Here is a 19,838-nt window from a genome sequence, read left to right as displayed (position 1 = left end):
TTGTTTTCTGGGGCCGTTACACACACCATCTTGGAGCTGCTAAGACATGTGAATAAGACATGTGAATAAGACATGTGAATAAGACATGTGAATAAGACATGTGAATAAGACATGTGAATAAGACATGTGAATAAGACATGTGAATAAGACATGTGAATAAGACATGTGAAGAGGGGGGCATCACCAAGATCACTAAAAGCATCACATTGTCATCGCATTGAAGCGAATGTGCAGATATGAAGTCCAATGTGTAGGATAAGAATATAGTCTATATGCATCTAGCCCGTCTCTCTGGGCTGTTCCGCTCCCATGCTGAGCCCATGCATCATGCCTCGTATCAACCACCTCCCATGTTGCTCGATGACTTTTCGCTCTGTTCATCGGCGAGTGTGTCTGTGTCTGTGTGAATATCAAAACAGGTGAAAAAAAAAAAGGCAAATACCGGCGGCTGAGGTAATGACACTAAAATCAAAGAATGCCGCTTTCTATCCATACTCCCGGCTGTATGACTCCTCCCCGCTGTATGCTCTTCTTCCCTCATCACAGCTTACTTGGCTTCTTCTTTAGTCACTTCTCCGACTCGGGAATGTGTCCCTCGACCGTGCTCAGAGCAGCCAAGTTGACCTGGCCAAAGTGCTCGTGAGCCTCGCCGCCGAGACCGACTCCCGCCAGCAACGCGACACACTCGACCACGTCCTCGGGCTCTAGCAGATGCCATCTCGCCAAAGTGACCTTTGTGCTGGCACCGACAGTAACGGTGAAGATGTGCTCGTGCTGGACCTCGGTACCCGACAGGCCGTTGAGGGCGCGGAACATGTCCTCGTCGGTAAAGTCGTCGCCCAGGCAGAGGACGAACTCGACGGGGCCGGGGTGCTTCTCGAACGCGGGCGCCGAGTTGTAGGTGTGTACGAGGCGCTTCGCAATCTCGCCCTTGTTGATAAACGTCGGCCTGACCTCGAGATTGGCCTTGCCTGCCATGACCTCGACATCCCACTTTTGCGCCACTGTTGACTCGAGCTCCTTTTGGCACTCGCGGGCCATGTGGATGCCCTGCTCGGGGTCGGCAAGACGGTAGTGCCATGTGAGGGCGCAGCGCTTGCGCTCGACAAAGGAGCCTTGTTCATGTTAGCAAATGTTCTCGTGATTTACTCGTCAATAAAGGCAATCCAAACATACCGGGCACTCTGTCGGTGAAGGACTGGAAGCAGGCCATGACCTCGGCTTGCCAGCCCATATCGAACTCGTCGGCAAGGTTGACCCACTCGTCGGAGCCGGGATTCTTCATGAAGCTGCCGTGCTCAGCGCTGAAACCAAGACCGGCAATGTGGCCAAGGTGCTGGGTGAGGAACTCTTGATCGCGGCCCGAGATGATCCAAACAGCGTTCTGCTCGTCGCTGGCGAGGGCCTTGAGGGTCTGCAGGACGCGCTCGGAGGGGACGGCAGCGCTGGGCTCGCGGACGATGGGGGTGAGGGTACCGTCGTAGTCGAACATGAAGAGGCGCTTGCCGGCTTCACGGTAGGTCTTGAGGAGGGTGGCGCGGTCGAGGAGAGGGGTGGCGGCTACGTTCTTCTGGGTGCCGAGAACGTGGACGTGCTTGCGGATGAAGTTATCGATCCAGCTCTGGACGTTTCGGGTGGTGACGTGGTTGTAGAGGTTGGCCTGCATGTTCATGCGCTTCTCGGGCGTCATTGTGAGGGCGTTGTTGATCTCGACGGCGACACCGCTGAGGTCCCAGGGGTTAATGTGGATGGCGTCCTTAAGGCTACCGGCAGTACCGCTGAACTCTGAGAGGATGAGGGGGCCGTGACCCTCGCGCTGGCAGATGACATACTCCATGCTCGTAGTGTTCATGCCGTCACGGACCGAGGTGATGAGGCCAATGTCGGCGGCGCGGAGGAGAGCAAAGTACTCGTCCTGGCTGAGGTACTGGGGGTAGTGCTGGACGGGGGAGAAGCCCAGGCTGCCGTACATGCCGTTGATGCGCATGACGAGCTCGTTGACGCGGGTCGCGATGCGGGACTCGGAACCATCGTCGTCCTTTTCCTCCTCGATGCTGGTGGGGGAGGTGACCTGGATGAGGACGACCTTTTCGCGCCAGTCGGGGTACATTTCGAGGAAGCGCTCAAAGGCCTGGAGCTTCTGGGCGACACCGCGAACGGAATCGAGGCGGTCACGACCGACGATAATCTTCTTGCCCTCGTACAGCTTCTTGAGAGCGTCGTACTTTTCGGTGACGGCGTCGGTCCAGGCGTACATTTCGCACTTGTCGGCGTTAATACCAATGGGGAAGACACCGACCTGCACGCGCGCACCGTAGGCATCGACACCGCCGCTATCCGATGGGAAGCCGAGGACGCGGGTACAGCAGCTGGAGAAGTGGCGCGAGTAGCTGTAGGACTGGAAACCGACGAGGTTGGAGCCGAGGACGCCCTCGAGAACCTCCTTGCGACGGGGGAGGCAGCGCAAGAACTCGGAGGAGGGGAAGGGCGAGTGGAGGAAGAAGGAGATGTTCATATTGGGGACGCGCTGGCGGAGCATGCTGGGCAGCAGCATGAGGTAGTAGTCGTGAACAATGACAATGTCGCCAGGCTTGTAGAGGTCGATGATGCGGTTGGCAAACTTTTGGTTCATGCGGTAGTAGTCGGCCCATTGCAGGCGCTCCTTGCGACCGTCGGTGGGCTCGTGCTGCTTGTAGTGGAAGAGGGTGTAGAGGTCGTGTTCGGCGTAGCGGCGCCAGCGGCTCTGGTCCTTGAGGAGGACGCCCGCTTCTTGCTGCTCGTCGTCGTCGCAGAGCCAGACGGGCACCGTCTTGATGGTCTTGCTATGGGCGAGCTGGGTCTCGAGGCGGGCCTGGTCCTCCTTGGGAAGCCAGAGGCCCTCGCTGGGAGGCGGCGTGGGCAGGCGAGCATCGCCATCGATCGGGACGGGCGCGGAGAGGGTGTTGAGAGAGGAGAAGTGTACAGTCGTAGCGGGCGGGGTGCCGGGCGGCGAGAGGACGTCTTGGGGGGTATCGATCTCGCCGGTCCAGGCGACAACGGTGTGGTTCCAGGGAGTCTCGTCGGAAGAGAGGTAGGCAAAGGAGTCGAAGAGGGCGGATTGGCCGCGGCGCGCCTTTAATTCCTGTGATGGCGATGATGTCAGCGGGGTTGTCCTGGTGAAGGATGGCGAATTGAGGGGATTTTTGAACAGCAGAGATAGAGACGTGAACTCACCCAGTCGGAACCTTTGCGGTACTTGAGGGAATGGGGAATGTTGAAGGTGGCCGAGATGATGTTGCCGCTCAGCTGCAGGTCTGGGTTGGCGCTGCGAATCTGGGAGAGGGACTCGCGACGGCCCATGGCGGCGAGGGTCATGCGCTTGAGGATGTCGCCGGGGCCTGGCGACGGAGGGACTTTGGAGGTATTTGAGGCAGCTGTGTTTGCGGGAGACGAAGCGGGATTGCTCGTGATGTTGTTGCCGCTCGTGGGAGGTTGATGTTGTTGTTGAGAGGAAGTCTGGTGGTGGTGGTGAGAGTCGTGGGTGGTGTAGTTGGAGGGAGGGAAGTAGCTGTTCCCGCTGGGCGACTGGGCGCGCGAGCTGTCGGCAGAGTTGTACGTGTGCTGGTGGATGCCCGGCGTCACGGCGTCCGACAGGGCGATGCTTCGCAGCACGGGGTTGGCGGGGTTGACGCCCGTCGACTCTGGCGCGGGGGAGTGTTGCTCCATGACTCGTCTTTTCTCTCTTCTTCAGTCTCTTTACACTGTTCCCGTCTCTGTTCTTTGCTGCTCTTCTCTCGAAAGCGGTGGGTGGTGGTGCTGAGTGTGGTGTGCCGGGGAACGTGTAGAGTTTGGCTTAGCGGCTGTCCCAAGGAACAGGGGGAGACGAGAAAGAGGCCGAGAGGGGGGACACGGGCAGAAGATTCAGACGAGCCTCAAGTGGGAAATGTCACCCTACGTATGACCAGGGTTGAGATGAAGTGAAGGTGGTGATGCTGCGTCTAGTTGTGGAGGAGAAGGCAAAGGTGTATGTAAAGATGAGAATGTGACCAAGGGAAGAAAAGTAAAAGGATGGATGGATGGATGGAAAGAGCAAGCACGGAAGGACTAGAGGCTCAGAAAGTGACGGACAAAGACAAGACTAAAAGACGACGGTTGACCGCTTGGAGGCTGGACCTGACTGAGCTGGGGCTGGACCGGGGGATCTGGAGACGCAAGACGGAATACGGGGGAGGGATGCAGCAATGGAGAGGAATACACCAGAGACAAGACCAGAGACAATAGCTACAGTCTTTACGGATAGTGTAGAGAGCAAGCAGAGCCGAGCCGAACATCCAGACCAAGACCAGACAGATACCAGGGCAACACGGCAAGCAGTAAGCAACCAGACGATACTGTCAGTCAAGTTGGAAGCAACCGTATCTGATCTGACCTGATGGCAAACCAAACCAACCCAACGGTGAGTTCAGAGTGACGGGGGAGACGCAAGGTGGCGGGGGTTTCTGAGCCGGGGTACGGAGTTGAAGGAGGTGAATTCCAAGCCTGGATGGAACGTGTCTGTTGAATGCAAGCAATGCAAGCAATGGACAGAAAAGAATGCCGCGTATGCCTCTTGGTGGGTATTCTCTCGCGCGTGGTATTTTCTCTTGATGTATTCTTGGTAATAGTAACAATAATAATAACGTTGGTGCTGTGATACGATAGAAGGGATTATTCAAAGTACCTTTCAGCAGTAAACACACGCAACAGATACTTGGTATCAGAGAGTACGACGGCTGCAGGACGCTTTGCTCCTATCCTCTCACTCTCTTCTCAAGTCTACAACACTACCAGCATAGTGAGCATGGGTGGTGGGTGGATGGTCTTCTCCGGCCCAGGCCAGTCTCCAAGAAAAAGTCTCCAGAAAACACAAAAGAGCGGCGCCAGGGATCGCAGACTGACAGACCACGGCCTGAGCACCGCAGAACCCACTGCTGCTTTCTCATGAGCTCAATGATTGGCCTTGGTGGATGATGCCAATGCCGCCGTATTGCTTGGTAGAGGCTTGTACCGTTGCGTCAGGGGCCTCTTTCTTCTTTCCCACCGTCTCTTCTTCTCTCTTCTTCTCTCTGCAACTAGGTGCTGGATGATGAGATCAGATTGATAATGAAAGAGACAATTCAACAAGAGTTGAGCATTTGAAGTGGTCGCCTAGTCGACTGTCCGTGTCTCGGAGCTGAAAAATAGTGGTGAGTACCCCAAATCGAGATGCTCAAAGTGTTGAACCGACAGCGAGGGGCAGCACATGTCACTGCGGCCTCTACCGCTATTGCACTATTAGACAGTACTCCGTAGCGTCCACGGTCTATTTTGGTGCTGCATAATCCTGGCAGATGCTGGGACTCTGGAGGATACCGTGGTCAAGCTCTGGCGTCTTCCAGCTTGTTCCTCTCTGCGCCAGAGCATTGCCAGACCAGGACTCGATAACTAGGTACCTGTCCGTACCAGGAGACTCCAAGGAGAGAGATCAGAGATGGATCATGGAGGTGGGGGAGGGAAGAATCGTTCCGGGATTGGGCGTGGAGACAGACACAACCACGACCATCTTGATCAAGGTCTTGAACATGTAACAGACCAAGTGGAAATGGCTGCGTCATAAGTCTCTCCACACCCCTTCGATGCGGCGGGATACACCGAGAATACCTCCTCGCGACTCGCCCGTTACCTGGACTTAGTCCCCCTCCCCCTGCCAGGCCACTCGCCTGGTTCGGATGGGACGAATTGTTTATGGCGGGATTGGCTCAATGCTTTTGAAAAGGGGCCATCAGAAGCAAAAGATCCAATAACTGTTCTGTCATTGCCTCCGATCTATCGAGTGCTCCATACTGTTCATCAGGGCCAGCTTTAGAGTACCGGGGCTGTCTATCTTGTCTTAAGTCCATGGTAATCGGAGATGGACCCGAGTTGATGGGCTCTTTGGATGGTGGGATGTGCCCTGGTCGATGCCGCTGTCTCTGTCTGCTCTAAGCTCCGTGCTTTGTGACACCTTGCATTGCTTGCCGTTGTCTGTGTGCCCTATGATGTCTTTGTGATGCAACCCAAATTGCATCTCTCAAAAATCCCAATTGTTCGGACCCTCCAACAAGTCTTCAACAATTACAGTGTAGAAACATGGAAACATGGAAAAATCTCGGTGGGAAATGGGATACGGTCCAAGTACGTAAAAGCATTCAGGGGATCGGAAAGAATCAAACAAAAAAGATACAATAATTGACCCAAAACAACACCATAGCGGGATTGAGTAATGATCCTTCCCCCGTCCATAGCCCACAAACTTCTCGGCCCTCACCAGTTGATTGGATTTTGCACTAGCAGCATCCAGACAACACATTGTGAGCCGAGAAAGGGACGCCAGGCTACAACTAAGCATCTCATCATCTCGTGGCGTGAGCTGAGCTGAGCCCACTGGAACTGGCCGCTGGACTGACAGACCGGACACTATCCTATTCTCTACCAGCCTACTGCGGTACTAAACCCGCGGCTGATCCCCAACGGAAGCCATCCCCGCCACCGTCTGATAGTGCCCGTCCTGCTGGGAGAGCCACGTTGAGCTGCCGCCGCGGTCATCCCGGATGGCGCAGACACCATCAGAACACGATGACAGAGCCGCCGTAAATTCGGGTCAAACATTGCTTGATGCAAAGGACTCTACGCTACCTGTAAACCGTGGAAAGTTACGACCCACCTGACGTAATTCGAGGTAATTATTTGCCCCCTATTCTGCTACTCAGTGGCCAGTGCCAAAATAGTGACTCGAGTGAGGCTCTCTACGGATACTCTGTACTCTGCAATAAAGTTGCCTCAAAGCTGAAGCGTACTTTGTGTACAGACTTTGGTAACCGTAACGTTTCCCGTGCGTGTTCCGGCCTCGGGGTTGATAACTCTAACCGCCTGCTCTGCTCTGTTTTGGTTTCCGAAAAGACGGTGAGCGGCGCGGAATGCGGGCTAGCCTTGAGCGACGAAACAACTGGCTTCCCTCAAGCTGGCTGCTGCAATGCGACTCCGACTTGCACTGGACTGACTGATGCGTTTCAAAAGGCAAAGGCAGACCACAAAGTCTGGTCTATCTCTATCAGGCCACGTCGGACGGCACAGAGACCAAGTGAGATCGTGACCGGATGCAACCACTCACCTACTGAGTTTAATCCAGAGCTGCAGAGGAATAGACCCGCTCGGAACTGTGAATGCTGTGTATAGAATGGTGATCCAATTCTGCCCATTCCGGGGCCATCATCAAGCACGGTGGGTTCCACCGCCTTTTTAAACATCCTCCCCAATATGCAACTCCCGTTTCCAGTGACCACGGCTTGGCTCATGGATGAGCAATGAATGGATGGCTTGACGAGAAACGTGCTTCGAGACGGGTCAACTCTCTTCATTCCATGCATGAGAGTCAACGACGAAGTAGACTCCAACAGAACCACTAGACCAACAACGGCTGGGCAACCATGACTTCTTGCAGCCTGCAGAATGCAGAATGCAGACTACGGCGCCTGAAGATGCAATCATGCACCCTCGGCCAATTCCCTCTTCACCTGCATTACCTATCGCCCGCCGGCCTCGCTCCGTTCCCTCTCCAGAAACAGGAATCCGCGTAGGCCATTCCCGGATGGTACAGTGGAAGAGGAGAGGGGACGTCCATCCCCATGTCATCGGATCGGGCTCACAATTGTGATACCCAGTACCTTAGGAGGATCTCTTATCAGCCTTTTATGCTCTGTATCGAGTTGGAACTTTGCCATGGCACAGACAGCTGGAGCTTCAGAGCTTTGGAACGCAACTGACGAGTGCCCCCCCCCCCCCCCCCCCCCCCTCATCTCATCGTCCATAATTCAGCCAAGAAGCCGCAAACGAGATAAAAGTCTGTACAGGTTTAGACATGCAACTCTTTTGCTTCACTTCCTAGTGCGTTACGGCCCGCAGACGACGACGCCCAGACCGGTCTCAAAGCTCTTCGCGCTCTGCCCAGCATATCCACAAACCCCATGGGTCTGATATCTCGCCCTCCCCATATCTTCATCCCATCTTCACTCCTCGTCGGGCCTAGACCCAGCTTCCACCAGGCTACGCCGAGAGGTTGGTTCCCCGTCTCTCTCGGCCACTCTCTCTATTACGCCGTAGTGCTCATGGCTGCACTATCCGACGCTCTCTAAAGCAGCTTCACCAGTGACCACCCAATCCATCACATCAGGCTGAACGGCATCGCACAACATCTGAGCCATTTTCCTTCTCTTCTGCCACTCTACGGCACCCAATGCCACCGACTCTGCCCGAAAGTCGATGCAGGGCCGTAGTCCTCCGTCTGATCTCGACGCCCGATACAACTGCTACTGCATGCGACCACAGATAAGGCCTTCTTTTGGCCCGAACAGCGGGAGAATCTCCCCGCCACCAGGCCAGGCACATGGCGCCAATCCCGCCTCTCTAGTGGCTGTTGCTGTACCACTTCCATATTCGCATCGTGGGCGAAGAGTCCCGAAAAGGCCAGCCACGTTTCCTCATCTTCGGGGGCATGGTAGTTCAAGCCTGATTGCGTGCATCTTTGGTCCCGACTGCGCCATTTAGGAGCACTCTCACTGGTTGCCGTACGTGATCTTTCGGATGATCGCGCCGAGAGTACATGATCTTGCGAGAGGTTCTCGCAAGTGGTGGAACTTTGCACTCTTCAACCTCGATTGATCTCGACTCTACGCGCCATTTGCAACCCGTTGTGAATGCATATACTCTAATCAAGATCGTTACTAGACTCATGTGCTTCTATGGTTTGATCGCATCATAACCGCGTCATATCAATGATCCATGTTGCAAATTGACACTTCTGGTAACCTTCTCGGTGAGCTAACCTGGTCTTGAAAACGAGTGGTGTTCTCAGAATATCCAGTCAGCATATCGTGAGCTTCCCCAGTAACATACTCGCAAACCCATGATATGTCACTCATCCCGATCTTTTACTATCAACGTGCGAGTACTCGATACTGTCTTTCTATCCAAGCCCCGACCTTCTTAGTTGCCCACCTCGATTGAGCCGAGGTTTATATGAGCCCCCACAGCGATTGTGCACTCTCGCAGGATTTGACTTGCGCTTTTTGAGGCTATCCCCATCACCGAAAATGTGCCTTTTCCCTTCATTGCGCGGCCCAACTTGTGACTAGGATTGATGGTCTCTTCATTTGTTCATTGTCGCCACTTTGAAGAGGGAAGACCAAACGTTCCACGTCGCAATCAACGAACAAGTACGAAAGTCCCTTCTTCTAGGCAGCCATCTGACTGTCGCATTCTGTTGCCGTCCTGCCCGGTTTGGACACTTCCCCTGACGATAAGACTCGCTCTCTGAAGAATTGCCAAATCACATCCACGCCTGATGTTAAGCCCAACAAGGATTTCCGTCAGCGAATGTAGCTACGTAAGCATGAGAGATTGACCATTTACATCAACCCCGCGCTGACTGTCGCTTCAAGGGCGTCAATTCTCCCATCCTCTTTGATCAAGTACGTGAAGTAAAAACACCTTATAGCACGAGTGAGTGTAGCACTTCAGTCGACATGGAAACATCGTCACTTACAAATAATAGCACACAAATCCAACAGACAACTGAGCTTTCATCATGTCATCCCCTACAATCACTCTCTACTACAGACCCGGCTCATGCTCCCTCGTAGCCCACGCACTCCTCTACCACCTCGACATCCCCTTCAAGACCGTCAAATTGAGACCCAACGCCGAGAAGCGCTTCGAGGCCGCAGACGGCAGCTTCACGCACGAGGACTACTGCAAAATCAATCCCTCAGGCTACGTCCCGGCCCTCGTCCTCGATAGCGGCGAAGTCATCACAGAGCTCCCGGCCGTCCTGACCTACATCGCGTGCATCGCCCCGCCTGAGCAAACCGGAAAGTTCCTGGGCTCCAGTGCCCTCAACCGCGCAAAGGTGAATGAGTGGACGAACTGGCTGAGCGGGACGTTCCTCGGCGCGAGTCTCGCGGCGTGTGCGAGGCCGTACCGGTTCACTGACGGTGAGGAGGCTCGCAAGGCGGTCGCGGAGAAGGGGTGGGAGCATATCCTGGAGTGCTTTGAAAGAATTGAGTCCAGGCTGGAAGGGCGTGAATGGGCTGTAGGTGACGACTTGACGGTGGTTGACATGTATATGTATTATTTCCGGCGGTCGGCAGTGTACATGACCGACTTGGGCGAATATCCCAACTTTGAGCGCTTGCAAAAGAAGGTGGAGAAGTTGGCTGGGATTCAGAAAGTGTTGGAAGTGGAAGAGCTTAAGCCAGTCTTCGAGTGAAGGAATCATATTGACGATACATCTCAATGTCATGATGAATAACTTTCATTGCATTAGCTGCCCTACGAACGTGAACACACATTGGCTCAAACAACTTCAACATGCTCAGCATCCTTCTTATCCATCGCCCTTTCCTCACTCGTGCTATCTCTGGAGCTCAGTTGGGGTCTCTTTCTCCAGATGAGCTTGTCTTTCAACGAATCGTTTTCAAATAGCTCATCCATCTTCTCCAATGCAAGGCCTGTGAAAGATTAGTATCACATATTCAACTCAACCAAGGTCATCGTCAAACTCACCGGCAGTCTCGGGCACAAAAAACCACGCAAACACCACCATGATGAAGCAGAATGTGCCGTAAACAAAGTACGTCCCGAACCCGCCCTCACCGAGCGTGGCAAACATGCTCGGTGTGGCCTTAGCGACAACAAAGTTGAAGAGCCACTGGCTTGCTGTCGCCATGCCCATCATGACGGCGCGGAGGCGGGCCGGAGGGATCTCGGAGCTGTAGGTCCATACGACAGGGCCCCATCCGAACTGGTACGTGGCAGCGAATATGTAGATGGCTACCAGAGCGACGTAACCCGGAGCGGTGACGGGCTCGCCGGCGATGGGCGGGTCAAAGCGGATGTAGAAGCCAACGTAGAAGAGAGCGATTCCCTTTAGAAAGTGCCGTGTTAGTACGTAGCTCCATGTTGGCATTTGGATCTGGTGCTCTGGCTTACCTGAACGATTCCAGTCCAGAGCAGACTCTTCCTTCGGCCGAGCGAGTCCGTGACGAATACGATGAAGACGGTACAGGCAACTATCTTGACAATACCATACACGCCAGTCGCAAAGAGCCCGGTCGAAGATCCCGTCAACCCGACACTGGCGAAAATTCGACTTGAGTAGTATGTCATTGCATTGGTACCTGTGAGGTTGCTCCACATCATAAGTGTGATGCACAGCATGCTGCGTCTGCGGTAGGACTTGACAGTGAAGGCCTCCTTCAGGAGCGTGAAGTGATTGGCGTTGAGGGAGAGGGCCCTCTCTTCCTCGAGTTGCCGGGAGATGCCCTCCATCTCTTGCTGGATGTATGGATGATCGGCCGGTAGATTTCGGAGCTTTGCGAGAACCGCCAGTGCTTTGTCGGGAGATCGCTGGGCAAGGAAACGGGGAGATTCGTTGGCGAGAAGCATGCCGATGAAGAGGATGACGGCCGGGAATGCTTGGAGTCTGGGGGTTGTCAGAGGATGTACTTGTCCATGTCAAGATGTGGTGCTTACGAGAGTGGAATGATGTATTGTGTATGGCCTTTGATGTGGAGGAGCGAGCCATAGTTGATCCAGAATGCAAGCTGATCGACATTCGCATTAGCATCGAGGTCTAGTTGCATACGCATCGTAGGCAAGGGTGGACTAACCGTCAGTCCAGTCACAATGCTGAGCTGGTATAGCCCAGTGAGGAGACCTCTGATACCCCGCGGTGCGTTCTCGGAGACGTAAAGCGGGTTGACAGATGAAGCAATTCCGATCGCGATTCCGGCAACAAGTCTATGAGATGAGTTAGCTCGCCGGCGCTGGGACTTTTGTATTGCATCATGATTCGTCTGCTTACCTGCCCACGTACATGGCTTCGATATGGCCACTAGCGGCGGCTTGAAGTGCCACACCGATAAAAACAAGTATTGAGGCGATAATGAGAGAGAATCGTCGACCGACCCTGTTGGCGAGCCAAGTCGACAATAAGGCACCCGCGAAAGCTCCGGCTTGGATGACAGAAACGATGTTGGACTCAAGGTTTGCTAGGACGGTCTTGGGTTGATTCTCGAGGCCATATTGCCTAGAGGGGCGCATAATCAGCAAAGAAGTAGGAATTCAAGACTGTGGTGATCACCGGCAACTCACTTCTTGAATGTGTCCATAGTCAAGACACCTCCAATGATGCCCATATCCATACCAAATAGGAGGGCACCGCCGCAAGCCTATGGGTGATCTCTGTAAGTGCCTTGCCAACTTTGGGCCGTTGAGTAGAAGTAACTTACGACTAAGCTGATGAGAATGACCCGGGCATTGTATATCTCGGGAGGATCGTTTCTTGTCGCTTCATTGCGAACGATCTTCTGCAAGATGCCCATCGTGATTGTGCTTCCGGTCCAAAGATGCAGTTGCCAGTTCTAAAGCCCGGCTGATGTATGTTTTGTCTCATTGACTGCGAAGAATCATGTTCGGATGGCCTAAATAAGTACTCTGAGACTCTTCGTACTGCGTATTCGCATCCTGTCATGTCAACACTCCCGCTCGACGTCCACGGCAATAGACGGAGGTCACTGGTATGGACCTCGGGGCAAAATCCGAAGCAGCGTGCCCTACTGCACCCATCTGTTACCCCAGCCCTTCACCCCGCAACCCCAAATCCGGGGTACTGGGGACGGGTCTACAGGGAAACAGGGGTCACGTCCTGAAAGCTCCAGAGACACGTCGGGTGTTGGCCTCTACAGCGAGTCAGAATCTAGTTGATGACTAGGTCACTTAGCGTCGGCTGTAGATGGACGTGGCGTGCCACGCGAGGACGACTTGGAAGACCTTGCTTGGCGTTCTCCTACGTGGCGCATATCTTGGTGTAGGACTAAATGAGCGGCTTGGGAAACTTGGTCCCAGAGCTGAGGTATGCTGGCGACGGCAAATGTAGCAAGGAATCAAGTAGTGACCCAGATACCAGGTTGTACCGACCACAGGGCCTTCAATCGCAGTCCAAGAAACCACTACGATGGTGATTCTGTTGAGGATACGTTTTGCCCAGAAGGGTACAATTGATTGAACACGCGCTTTGCGACTTGAGCTCCCTTACAGTGGGAGATGCATCGACTTGAGTGGGCAAAGAGTTCAAGAGCATAAGATCGCATGGATGATGTCAAATTGTTATGCTAGAGAGCAATGCCCAAAAAGTAGTTTACATGTTGTGAGCTTCTACAGTGCCCTCCTCCAAACCCAATGTTTACAATCCATCAAGCGGCTTATATACCTTCATCCAGCGCTGTGGCGTGTTAGTCGCGGTCGCGATCACGGGGGGTTCGGAGAGCTCACCCTATCATAAGGTTTCTCGGGATCAACGAATCGCAGATCCGTAGCCAGACGGATTCTCGAGTCGGGGTCCTTGTTCTTGCAGCTTGCATGCACCATATAAGGGTTATGGAAGATGACATCTCCAGTTTCATACTCGGCAATCAGCCATTTCCTCTTTATCTCCTTCCCATAAGACACAGTGTCTCTGCTTAGGAAGCCGCCGTCATTCATGTTCTTGTTGAAGGCGCTCACCCTTTCCTCGTCGGTAAGATTATGGGAATGCGCAGCAAAGTCATCTTCGGTCTTCATACCAATGTCTGTCGAACCTTCGAGGTACATCAAGCCGCCTCCCTCGAGCGACACGGGTCCAATAGGAACCCACGCAGTCAAGCTTGTCGGTGGTCCAGCTCGGAGATACATTTGATCAAAATGTACGGGCGTAAGCTCACTATTGGGGACGAAGGCGCGAAGCATCGTTCGCTGGAGCATGTGCGGGGAGGGCCAGTCGGTGAAGCGACTGACGAACTCGCGGAGCTCTGGGAACTTGCAGAAGTTGACGTAAAAGTCGGCTTCATGCGCCGTGACCATTAGCTCGGCGTACTTGTCGCTCTCGGCGTCATCTTTCAACCCGAACAGACGACGGAGATTTCCGGGTGGGAGGTATTTGCGAGTGTCCTTTCCTGAAAATGTGCCGTTGACTGGCTCACTACCTGGTTCAAGGAGGCCGCTTGGGCTCATATGGTCGAAGTAAGCTCGGCGACATTCGAGGACGGGTTCGTGTGGAAGAAGGTTCTTGATCTAATCGTTGTTAGCAAACCTGAGCTGACTTTCAGCACCGTCATAACTCACAAAAAGGTACCCATCACGTTCGAAGCGTTCTCGCATTATATCAATGGGGGTATCAGCAGCAGTCGGTTGAAGATAGCCGATGGTCGTGGGATCCATAGGGCCAAAATTGGACTCCAGACTGAGGGTCTCTGGATTGGCAGGATAATAGTTGCCGTAGATATCTTCTGTAGAGTTGGCGGGTGCATCTCTGCTTGGCTTCAACTTCTCCTGAGGCAGGGTCGCTGGGACCAAGGTTGGAGATTCGGACTGAAGGATCCCGGGAGCCATAATGAGAGTAGAGATTGAATGAAAGTAATGGATTCGTAGATTCTGAGAGTTGTCGTCGTGAAAGCTTCTAAGATCTTTCAAACTAGGCACATAACAGAACAACCAAGTCGAACATAGGTCGGAGGACGCCTCGACTTGGATTCATACTGTTCTTTATAATAGAAAACTCGTCGGCAGCCCAATCGGGGCACCGACTCATGATTGCCACTCATCTTCAGTTCTGACTTTGGCTATTCCCGTCGACCCCTCACGCGTCTGCAAGTTACGAAGGGCGACATTGGAATGGTGGTGGCATAGGACCGTCGCCGTCTATTGCCGTACCCCGCGTGCCACTTTGTGACCCCGCCATCCATAGTCGTCTATAGCCGGTCATCGGCCGTCTAAAACCGTCTCTGGGCCCCCGCAGCCCTCGTACGAGCAACCCCAGGATCTCACATCTGCCACCCCATCTCTTCCCCGGACGGGACCTAAGCCATGACGAAAGCTACTGGAGTCAGACAATACCGAGCATGCGTGAGATGCCGCGCTCGGAAGACGCGGTGCGACTTGTGGGTCACTTTCCTTGCAGCAGTTACAGCGCGTTCTGTTTGAGCCATCTCGAGAAGGGCATCATTCCTTAGAACCTTGTTCAAGCCCAACATTGTTCTCATTCTTGGCTTTCCTTGGACTAATAAGAAGTAATAAATAGTATTGGAGACAGCGGGAAGCCGCCATGCGCAAAATGCGTCCGCGAGGGAGCCGAATGCTCACTCGCTGGCTCTCGGCGCGGGGGTGACTTCTCACAGTACCGGGGCAGCAAAAGACAACGACAAGACAGTGATATTCGTCCAGCAATCTCAACAACACCAACGGCATCCTTCGCTGCTCCAGAGTCCGTGGCAGAAACTCCGAGAGTCCGGGAAGAGCCGTTGCATCGATCCCTTCAGAACCCCTCAGATGCGCTACTCATACTCGCCCGAGCAGCCGAGGATGAAGAAGGTGACGGGCCTCCCTTGGACAACCCCGCCGACTCGACTCCCGGCAACGCATCTTCAGCCCTAGGCTCGATACTTTCACCGGTTCAACAGACTCGCCAAGATCCGTTGTTGCCATTCGGCTCTCCTGTAAATCCAGCAACTATCGAGCGAGACATTGGGGAGTACCCACCAGTCAAAAATGGCGCTTTGGATGCGCCTCTTCTACACCATCTTTTACGACAGTGAGTTGAAATTGCTTGTCTCGCATGAGCATCGCTGACATGTGTAGCTATGCAACTAATTATCATCCCTACTTCCCGATAGTGCCATCCAACGTTCTCCTCCCGCAATACCTTCACGAGACGATAAAACACGAGTCGTTTCTCCTCACGGCGGCCCTCGTAGTGGCTTCGCGGGATCGATCAGATTTGGCAGAGCTACACCAATCAATATGGGCCCATATGCGACACCTGATACTCGATGTTGTGCTAGGAATGTCCACGATCCGCAGCGTCGGCTGCGTAGAGGGTCTCTTATTGCTGGGAGAGTGGACGCCCCTCACCCTCGGGCAGAATGATGATGGAGGCGAAGGGGCTGCTTGGTCTATAGTCGGCTTGGGCGTTCGGCTTGCGTATCTGCTACGGTTGGAAGAGAGCTCGTTTCGGGCAGACAAAGAGGCTGACCCCGCGATGCTTAGAAGGCGTCTTGCCTGGACGTGTAAGTACTCACCTCGCGAGACTAGAGACGCTCTGCTTACAAGCTTTCGTTCAGTTACCTACCTGTCCGACCGACAGATATCTATCCGCATGGGCCAGGCTTTCTGGTCCCGTGGCCCTGCGTTGTCAGCTCGGTTCACCGCGGAGGACTTCCCCTCCCTTCAGCCTCAATATGCATCCGGAGACGACTTTGCGTCCCTGCTTCAAGCGCAGGTTGAGCTCACTACTCTCTTCGGCAACGCCCACGACATCCTATTTGCTTCCAAGCAACGGACTGCTGAGCTCATGGTTCGTGGGGACTACACCAAGTACATTGATGATGCCAGTCGCGCTATTGCTGCCTGGGATTTGGTTTGGACTCAATTGACGGCCCCCTCCCACCTCAAGTGCTGTTTAAGAATGATGGAAAAGTACCTACGTCTCTACGTGAACGCATTTGCTTTTCAAGCTGTCCTCTACAGAGCATCGTTGTCTGGAATGGACGTGGCGAGAGTCTCTTGTTTCCCCCACTCTGCCATGGCAAGCCCGGATGCACGAATGGTTTATGAAGCTGTTGATGCTGCAGATGCACTGCTCAGGATTGCAATTGAAGATATTGATCCCGAGAGACACCTGCGATACATGCCAGCTCGATTTTATTTGTAAGTGCAGAATCGCCAGCCTCTCCAGCTCCAAGGTCGAAACTGACTTGTGAGGTCAGATATGAGATCCACTCAGCCGTGTTTCTCTATAAAGCCCATGCCGCTGGCGCGATTTCGTCTGGGAAGCACGCCCAGACTGCCAGCCTGATGCGGCGATTTGTAGGAGTTCTAGAAACTGCAGCGACCGATACCGACCATATTGCGTCCAAGTACGCGAAGCTTCTCAATGGCTTGTGGTTTCATAAAGAAGGAGCCAGAGGTGATGCCACCAGAAGTCGGGGCTCTGAGGAAAGGGTGCAATCCGATGAGGTTGCTGATGTGAACGCCTTCAATCGAGTCGATGATGATGATGAGAACGACGATGACACAAATCATCTGCCATCCTTTGACGAGATTGGTCTCCAGCCATTGGACTGGATTGAGTCGGTTGAAGGGCTGTTCTCCATGCCCGCCGCTTTTCCGTGGGACCAGTCGATATACTGAGAGTATGTTACCTTGAGTCTACTCCAGGAAGTTGACGACAAATCCCGGGCCACGAAAGTCATCCGAGGCAACGAGTATGTTGTATGACAGTTTATCATTGGCCTCTCTTGACTGAGTCGTGTGATGCAACACTATTCCGACGCCACGTTGAATCCCTGCGTGGAGCTCCTCTTCCCCGCGCTACGTGGGAGGAGCTCCACGTCCACTTCCTCCACTGCCTCGTAAACCGCGAGCGATGCGGACGGAGCTACTGCAAGTGATCGGCAATCTCTGGGGCAGCTCCTCTTGATTTTGTCTTGGTTGACATGACCCGTCAGCTAGGATTGTCAATGCCGCCACAAGCTCCACGTCTGGTTGAGCATCGAGTTTGAGGACATGGAGGGTGGTGTCTGTGGACGGACATCCCGCGGAGCATCGTTCCACGTCCTCCCAACTCATTTGGAACGTATCCTACTGTCAACATCTTTGTCAATGTTTGGTTGTTCTAGCAGACAGGGACAAGAGTTGGGTTCATATAATATCTTCAAGTTCAACTGAGTTTAGTCCAAGTATACTACAACAACAACAACATCCAGCAAACAGAACTAAAAAGACACAATAATATCGGTCTCCATTCCTTCAACGCTTTGCATAACTTTGAGACCAACTGAAAATTGCCCAACATGGTCGCCGATATCAACCAACTCCCGCCGTACAGCCCGCCCCCGCCAACACAAGAGGACCGTAAGTTGCGCCCAACCAATGCATGTAAGAGCATGAGCTGACCTCTCCCGGCATAGTTGACTACGTCGACCTTGTCAACATTGATCTTTCAAAATTCGATACTCCTGAGGGCCGCCAACAGCTCGCCAAAGACCTCTACGAGGCCGCTACCGGCTATGGCTTCCTTTACCTGACAAACCACGGCATCTCCAATGAGACCTACGAACGCCAAATGCGCATCGCCAATGCGGCCATGACGCTCAAGCCTGAAGAGAAGGCTCCCTATGAAGGTACATACTCCACCACCACCGTCCCTAAAGAACCATGCTAATCTCGATCAAAGTAACTCCCGAAGAAGATGCTCGTGGACTTTACGCCGGATACAAGCCTGCAGGGCCCCTTGGTCACAAGGGTGGCTTCCCCAAGGCCCTGGACCACTACAACATGCTTGTCCATGATCCGTCAGTGATTTCCTGCACGTCGAGAAGCTAGACTGTGTACATGTACTGACCCGTCACTAGCAAGGACCGCCCCCATCCCGAGATCATCCGCCCGTTCATGGATGAGACGTACGAGGTCATGAGCTACATTCGAACCAACATCTTGGTCAAGCTGCTGAAGCTTGTGTCCATGGTTCTTGAAGTTTCCGAGCAGAAGGTCCTCTCCACACACGCCCCTGGTGGATCCAAGACGGAATACCTGAGATATATGATGTGCGAACCTCGATCAAAGGAGGAGAGTGAAAAATACCGTGATATCTTTCTTGCTGGACACACCGATTGGTAAGCTGTACCCATTCCCGCCCCATCTGATGGGAAGCATCCCTAATACCATGTCTAGGGGCACTTGGACATTCCTTTTCTCCCAGCCCGTCGCCGCACTGCAAGTTCTTTGCCACGAGACTGGCAGATACCGTCACGTCCGTCACGTTCCGCACGGAATCGTCGTCAACTTTGGCGAGGCCCTCGAGCGCCTCACCGGCGGCCTCTTCAAGGCTACGATCCACAGAGTCATCCGTAAGAAAACACCACGAACGCACTATGCAATGTTCCAAAGCTAAGACAAGCAAAACAGAGCCGCCCATGGACCAGCGCCACCTCCGCCGCATCGGCGTAATCTACTTCTCCCGCCCCGCCGACGAGCGCGAGCTCGTTCCCATTGAGGACTCGCCTCTCCTTCAGCGCATGGGCACCGACAAGCCCATCGACGAGCGCATCTTCTGCATGGCCGATTACCTTGACGCGAGAAAGCACGGATGGAAGCGCTATGACTTTGACATTGACCGCCCTCGTGAGGAGGGTGTTCACCAGGACCCCTTTGATGGCGAGTACACCGACCCCGAAGGCCACAAGTCGCTTGGAAAGTTTGATAATGTCCCGCGTCTGCAGTATAGCTTGCCTACTGTCAAGACTGGCACTGCTTGAAGGATGATGTTGAGCGTTGTTGTTAGGAGATGGGCTGTATAGTGTCTTGAGCTTTTTTTGTAAATGGGTTGGCGCACATTCTTGCACTGAATTGAAATGAATGATTATCCAAAACTCTAGGATCTCGCGTGATGAAGTTCTTAATGATGTTGCGCAGGGGTACGCGGATCGTGGTCCGTAACTTGAAGTCTGGAGATTCCGCGCTCAGGTTACTTCCCTAAGCATACTGGCCAGTCGAACGTGATTTCAAACCTCAATAGATGAGTGGAAGTAAGAATGATTCCTTGTATGACTATCAATAGGTCTCTCTATGCTGAAATTATCGCAGTCTGATCCTCCCAAGGAAAAGGTACGCCTGCTTCAATCAGGTCAGATGATATGCGAAGTCAAATTCATCACTTAGTAACTTATTCGATGCCGAGGATCGAGCATCGACAAGCGAAATAGGTCGGAGCC

The 19,838-nt window shown here is 53.6% G+C and overlaps 10 protein-coding genes across 10 annotated transcripts; 5 read left to right on the top strand and 5 right to left on the bottom strand.

The window, feature by feature from the left end:
* Positions 1 to 567: 567 nt before the first annotated feature.
* On the bottom strand, positions 568 to 3,705 carry CLUP02_06976 (glycosyltransferase family 20; the record flags this gene model as incomplete). Its single annotated transcript, XM_049285973.1, has 3 exons — positions 568 to 1,115; positions 1,177 to 3,121; positions 3,214 to 3,705. The coding sequence occupies 3 exons, from the start codon at positions 3,703 to 3,705 to the stop codon at positions 568 to 570; spliced, it is 2,985 nt and encodes a 994-aa protein (XP_049143116.1).
* A 30-nt stretch (positions 3,706 to 3,735) lies between these two features.
* On the bottom strand, positions 3,736 to 6,136 carry CLUP02_06975 (uncharacterized protein; the record flags this gene model as incomplete). The annotated part of the gene is made up of 13 exons (XM_049285972.1): positions 3,736 to 3,795; positions 3,935 to 4,083; positions 4,153 to 4,370; positions 4,430 to 4,533; positions 4,719 to 4,728; positions 4,807 to 4,977; positions 5,060 to 5,166; positions 5,268 to 5,281; positions 5,359 to 5,450; positions 5,547 to 5,603; positions 5,681 to 5,823; positions 5,915 to 6,030; positions 6,091 to 6,136. The coding sequence occupies 13 exons, from the start codon at positions 6,134 to 6,136 to the stop codon at positions 3,736 to 3,738; spliced, it is 1,287 nt and encodes a 428-aa protein (XP_049143115.1).
* Positions 6,137 to 6,259: 123 nt separating this feature from the next.
* On the top strand, positions 6,260 to 8,168 carry CLUP02_06974 (uncharacterized protein; the record flags this gene model as incomplete). The annotated part of the gene is made up of 8 exons (XM_049285971.1): positions 6,260 to 6,401; positions 6,473 to 6,560; positions 6,620 to 6,674; positions 6,754 to 7,125; positions 7,213 to 7,311; positions 7,443 to 7,609; positions 7,698 to 7,802; positions 7,922 to 8,168. 8 exons carry the CDS (start codon positions 6,260 to 6,262, stop codon positions 8,166 to 8,168), a joined length of 1,275 nt encoding a protein of 424 aa, XP_049143114.1.
* Positions 8,169 to 8,257: 89 nt separating this feature from the next.
* CLUP02_06973 (uncharacterized protein) lies at positions 8,258 to 9,490 on the bottom strand (the record flags this gene model as incomplete). The annotated part of the gene is made up of 6 exons (XM_049285970.1): positions 8,258 to 8,591; positions 8,636 to 8,772; positions 8,832 to 8,927; positions 9,031 to 9,179; positions 9,243 to 9,373; positions 9,462 to 9,490. 6 exons carry the CDS (start codon positions 9,488 to 9,490, stop codon positions 8,258 to 8,260), a joined length of 876 nt encoding a protein of 291 aa, XP_049143113.1.
* A 129-nt stretch (positions 9,491 to 9,619) lies between these two features.
* CLUP02_06972 (uncharacterized protein) lies at positions 9,620 to 10,300 on the top strand (the record flags this gene model as incomplete). The annotated part of the gene is made up of 1 exon (XM_049285969.1): positions 9,620 to 10,300. The coding sequence occupies one exon, from the start codon at positions 9,620 to 9,622 to the stop codon at positions 10,298 to 10,300; it is 681 nt and encodes a 226-aa protein (XP_049143112.1).
* Positions 10,301 to 10,386: 86 nt separating this feature from the next.
* CLUP02_06971 (uncharacterized protein) lies at positions 10,387 to 12,416 on the bottom strand (the record flags this gene model as incomplete). The annotated part of the gene is made up of 8 exons (XM_049285968.1): positions 10,387 to 10,541; positions 10,597 to 10,957; positions 11,023 to 11,515; positions 11,566 to 11,636; positions 11,703 to 11,832; positions 11,897 to 12,121; positions 12,187 to 12,263; positions 12,324 to 12,416. 8 exons carry the CDS (start codon positions 12,414 to 12,416, stop codon positions 10,387 to 10,389), a joined length of 1,605 nt encoding a protein of 534 aa, XP_049143111.1.
* Positions 12,417 to 13,276: 860 nt separating this feature from the next.
* On the bottom strand, positions 13,277 to 14,460 carry CLUP02_06970 (phytanoyl-CoA hydroxylase; the record flags this gene model as incomplete). The annotated part of the gene is made up of 3 exons (XM_049285967.1): positions 13,277 to 13,315; positions 13,366 to 14,142; positions 14,194 to 14,460. 3 exons carry the CDS (start codon positions 14,458 to 14,460, stop codon positions 13,277 to 13,279), a joined length of 1,083 nt encoding a protein of 360 aa, XP_049143110.1.
* A 197-nt stretch (positions 14,461 to 14,657) lies between these two features.
* CLUP02_06969 (uncharacterized protein) lies at positions 14,658 to 15,080 on the top strand (the record flags this gene model as incomplete). Its single annotated transcript, XM_049285966.1, has 3 exons — positions 14,658 to 14,677; positions 14,758 to 14,796; positions 14,867 to 15,080. 3 exons carry the CDS (start codon positions 14,658 to 14,660, stop codon positions 15,078 to 15,080), a joined length of 273 nt encoding a protein of 90 aa, XP_049143109.1.
* A 92-nt stretch (positions 15,081 to 15,172) lies between these two features.
* Positions 15,173 to 17,744, top strand: CLUP02_06968 (uncharacterized protein; the record flags this gene model as incomplete). The annotated part of the gene is made up of 8 exons (XM_049285965.1): positions 15,173 to 15,231; positions 15,278 to 15,658; positions 15,706 to 16,773; positions 16,833 to 17,234; positions 17,274 to 17,337; positions 17,373 to 17,512; positions 17,578 to 17,604; positions 17,669 to 17,744. 8 exons carry the CDS (start codon positions 15,173 to 15,175, stop codon positions 17,742 to 17,744), a joined length of 2,217 nt encoding a protein of 738 aa, XP_049143108.1.
* Positions 17,745 to 17,918: 174 nt separating this feature from the next.
* On the top strand, positions 17,919 to 19,382 carry CLUP02_06967 (uncharacterized protein; the record flags this gene model as incomplete). Its single annotated transcript, XM_049285964.1, has 6 exons — positions 17,919 to 17,979; positions 18,036 to 18,248; positions 18,302 to 18,419; positions 18,480 to 18,740; positions 18,799 to 18,974; positions 19,033 to 19,382. The coding sequence occupies 6 exons, from the start codon at positions 17,919 to 17,921 to the stop codon at positions 19,380 to 19,382; spliced, it is 1,179 nt and encodes a 392-aa protein (XP_049143107.1).
* Between the last annotated feature and the right edge of the window lie 456 nt (positions 19,383 to 19,838).

The sequence above is a fragment of the Colletotrichum lupini genome, chromosome 3 (genome assembly GCF_023278565.1).
Source record: "Colletotrichum lupini chromosome 3, complete sequence".
Lineage (NCBI taxonomy): Eukaryota > Fungi > Ascomycota > Sordariomycetes > Glomerellales > Glomerellaceae > Colletotrichum > Colletotrichum lupini.
Note: the sequence above shows the minus strand (reverse complement) of the source record. Positions and strands in the feature narration are given on the sequence as shown.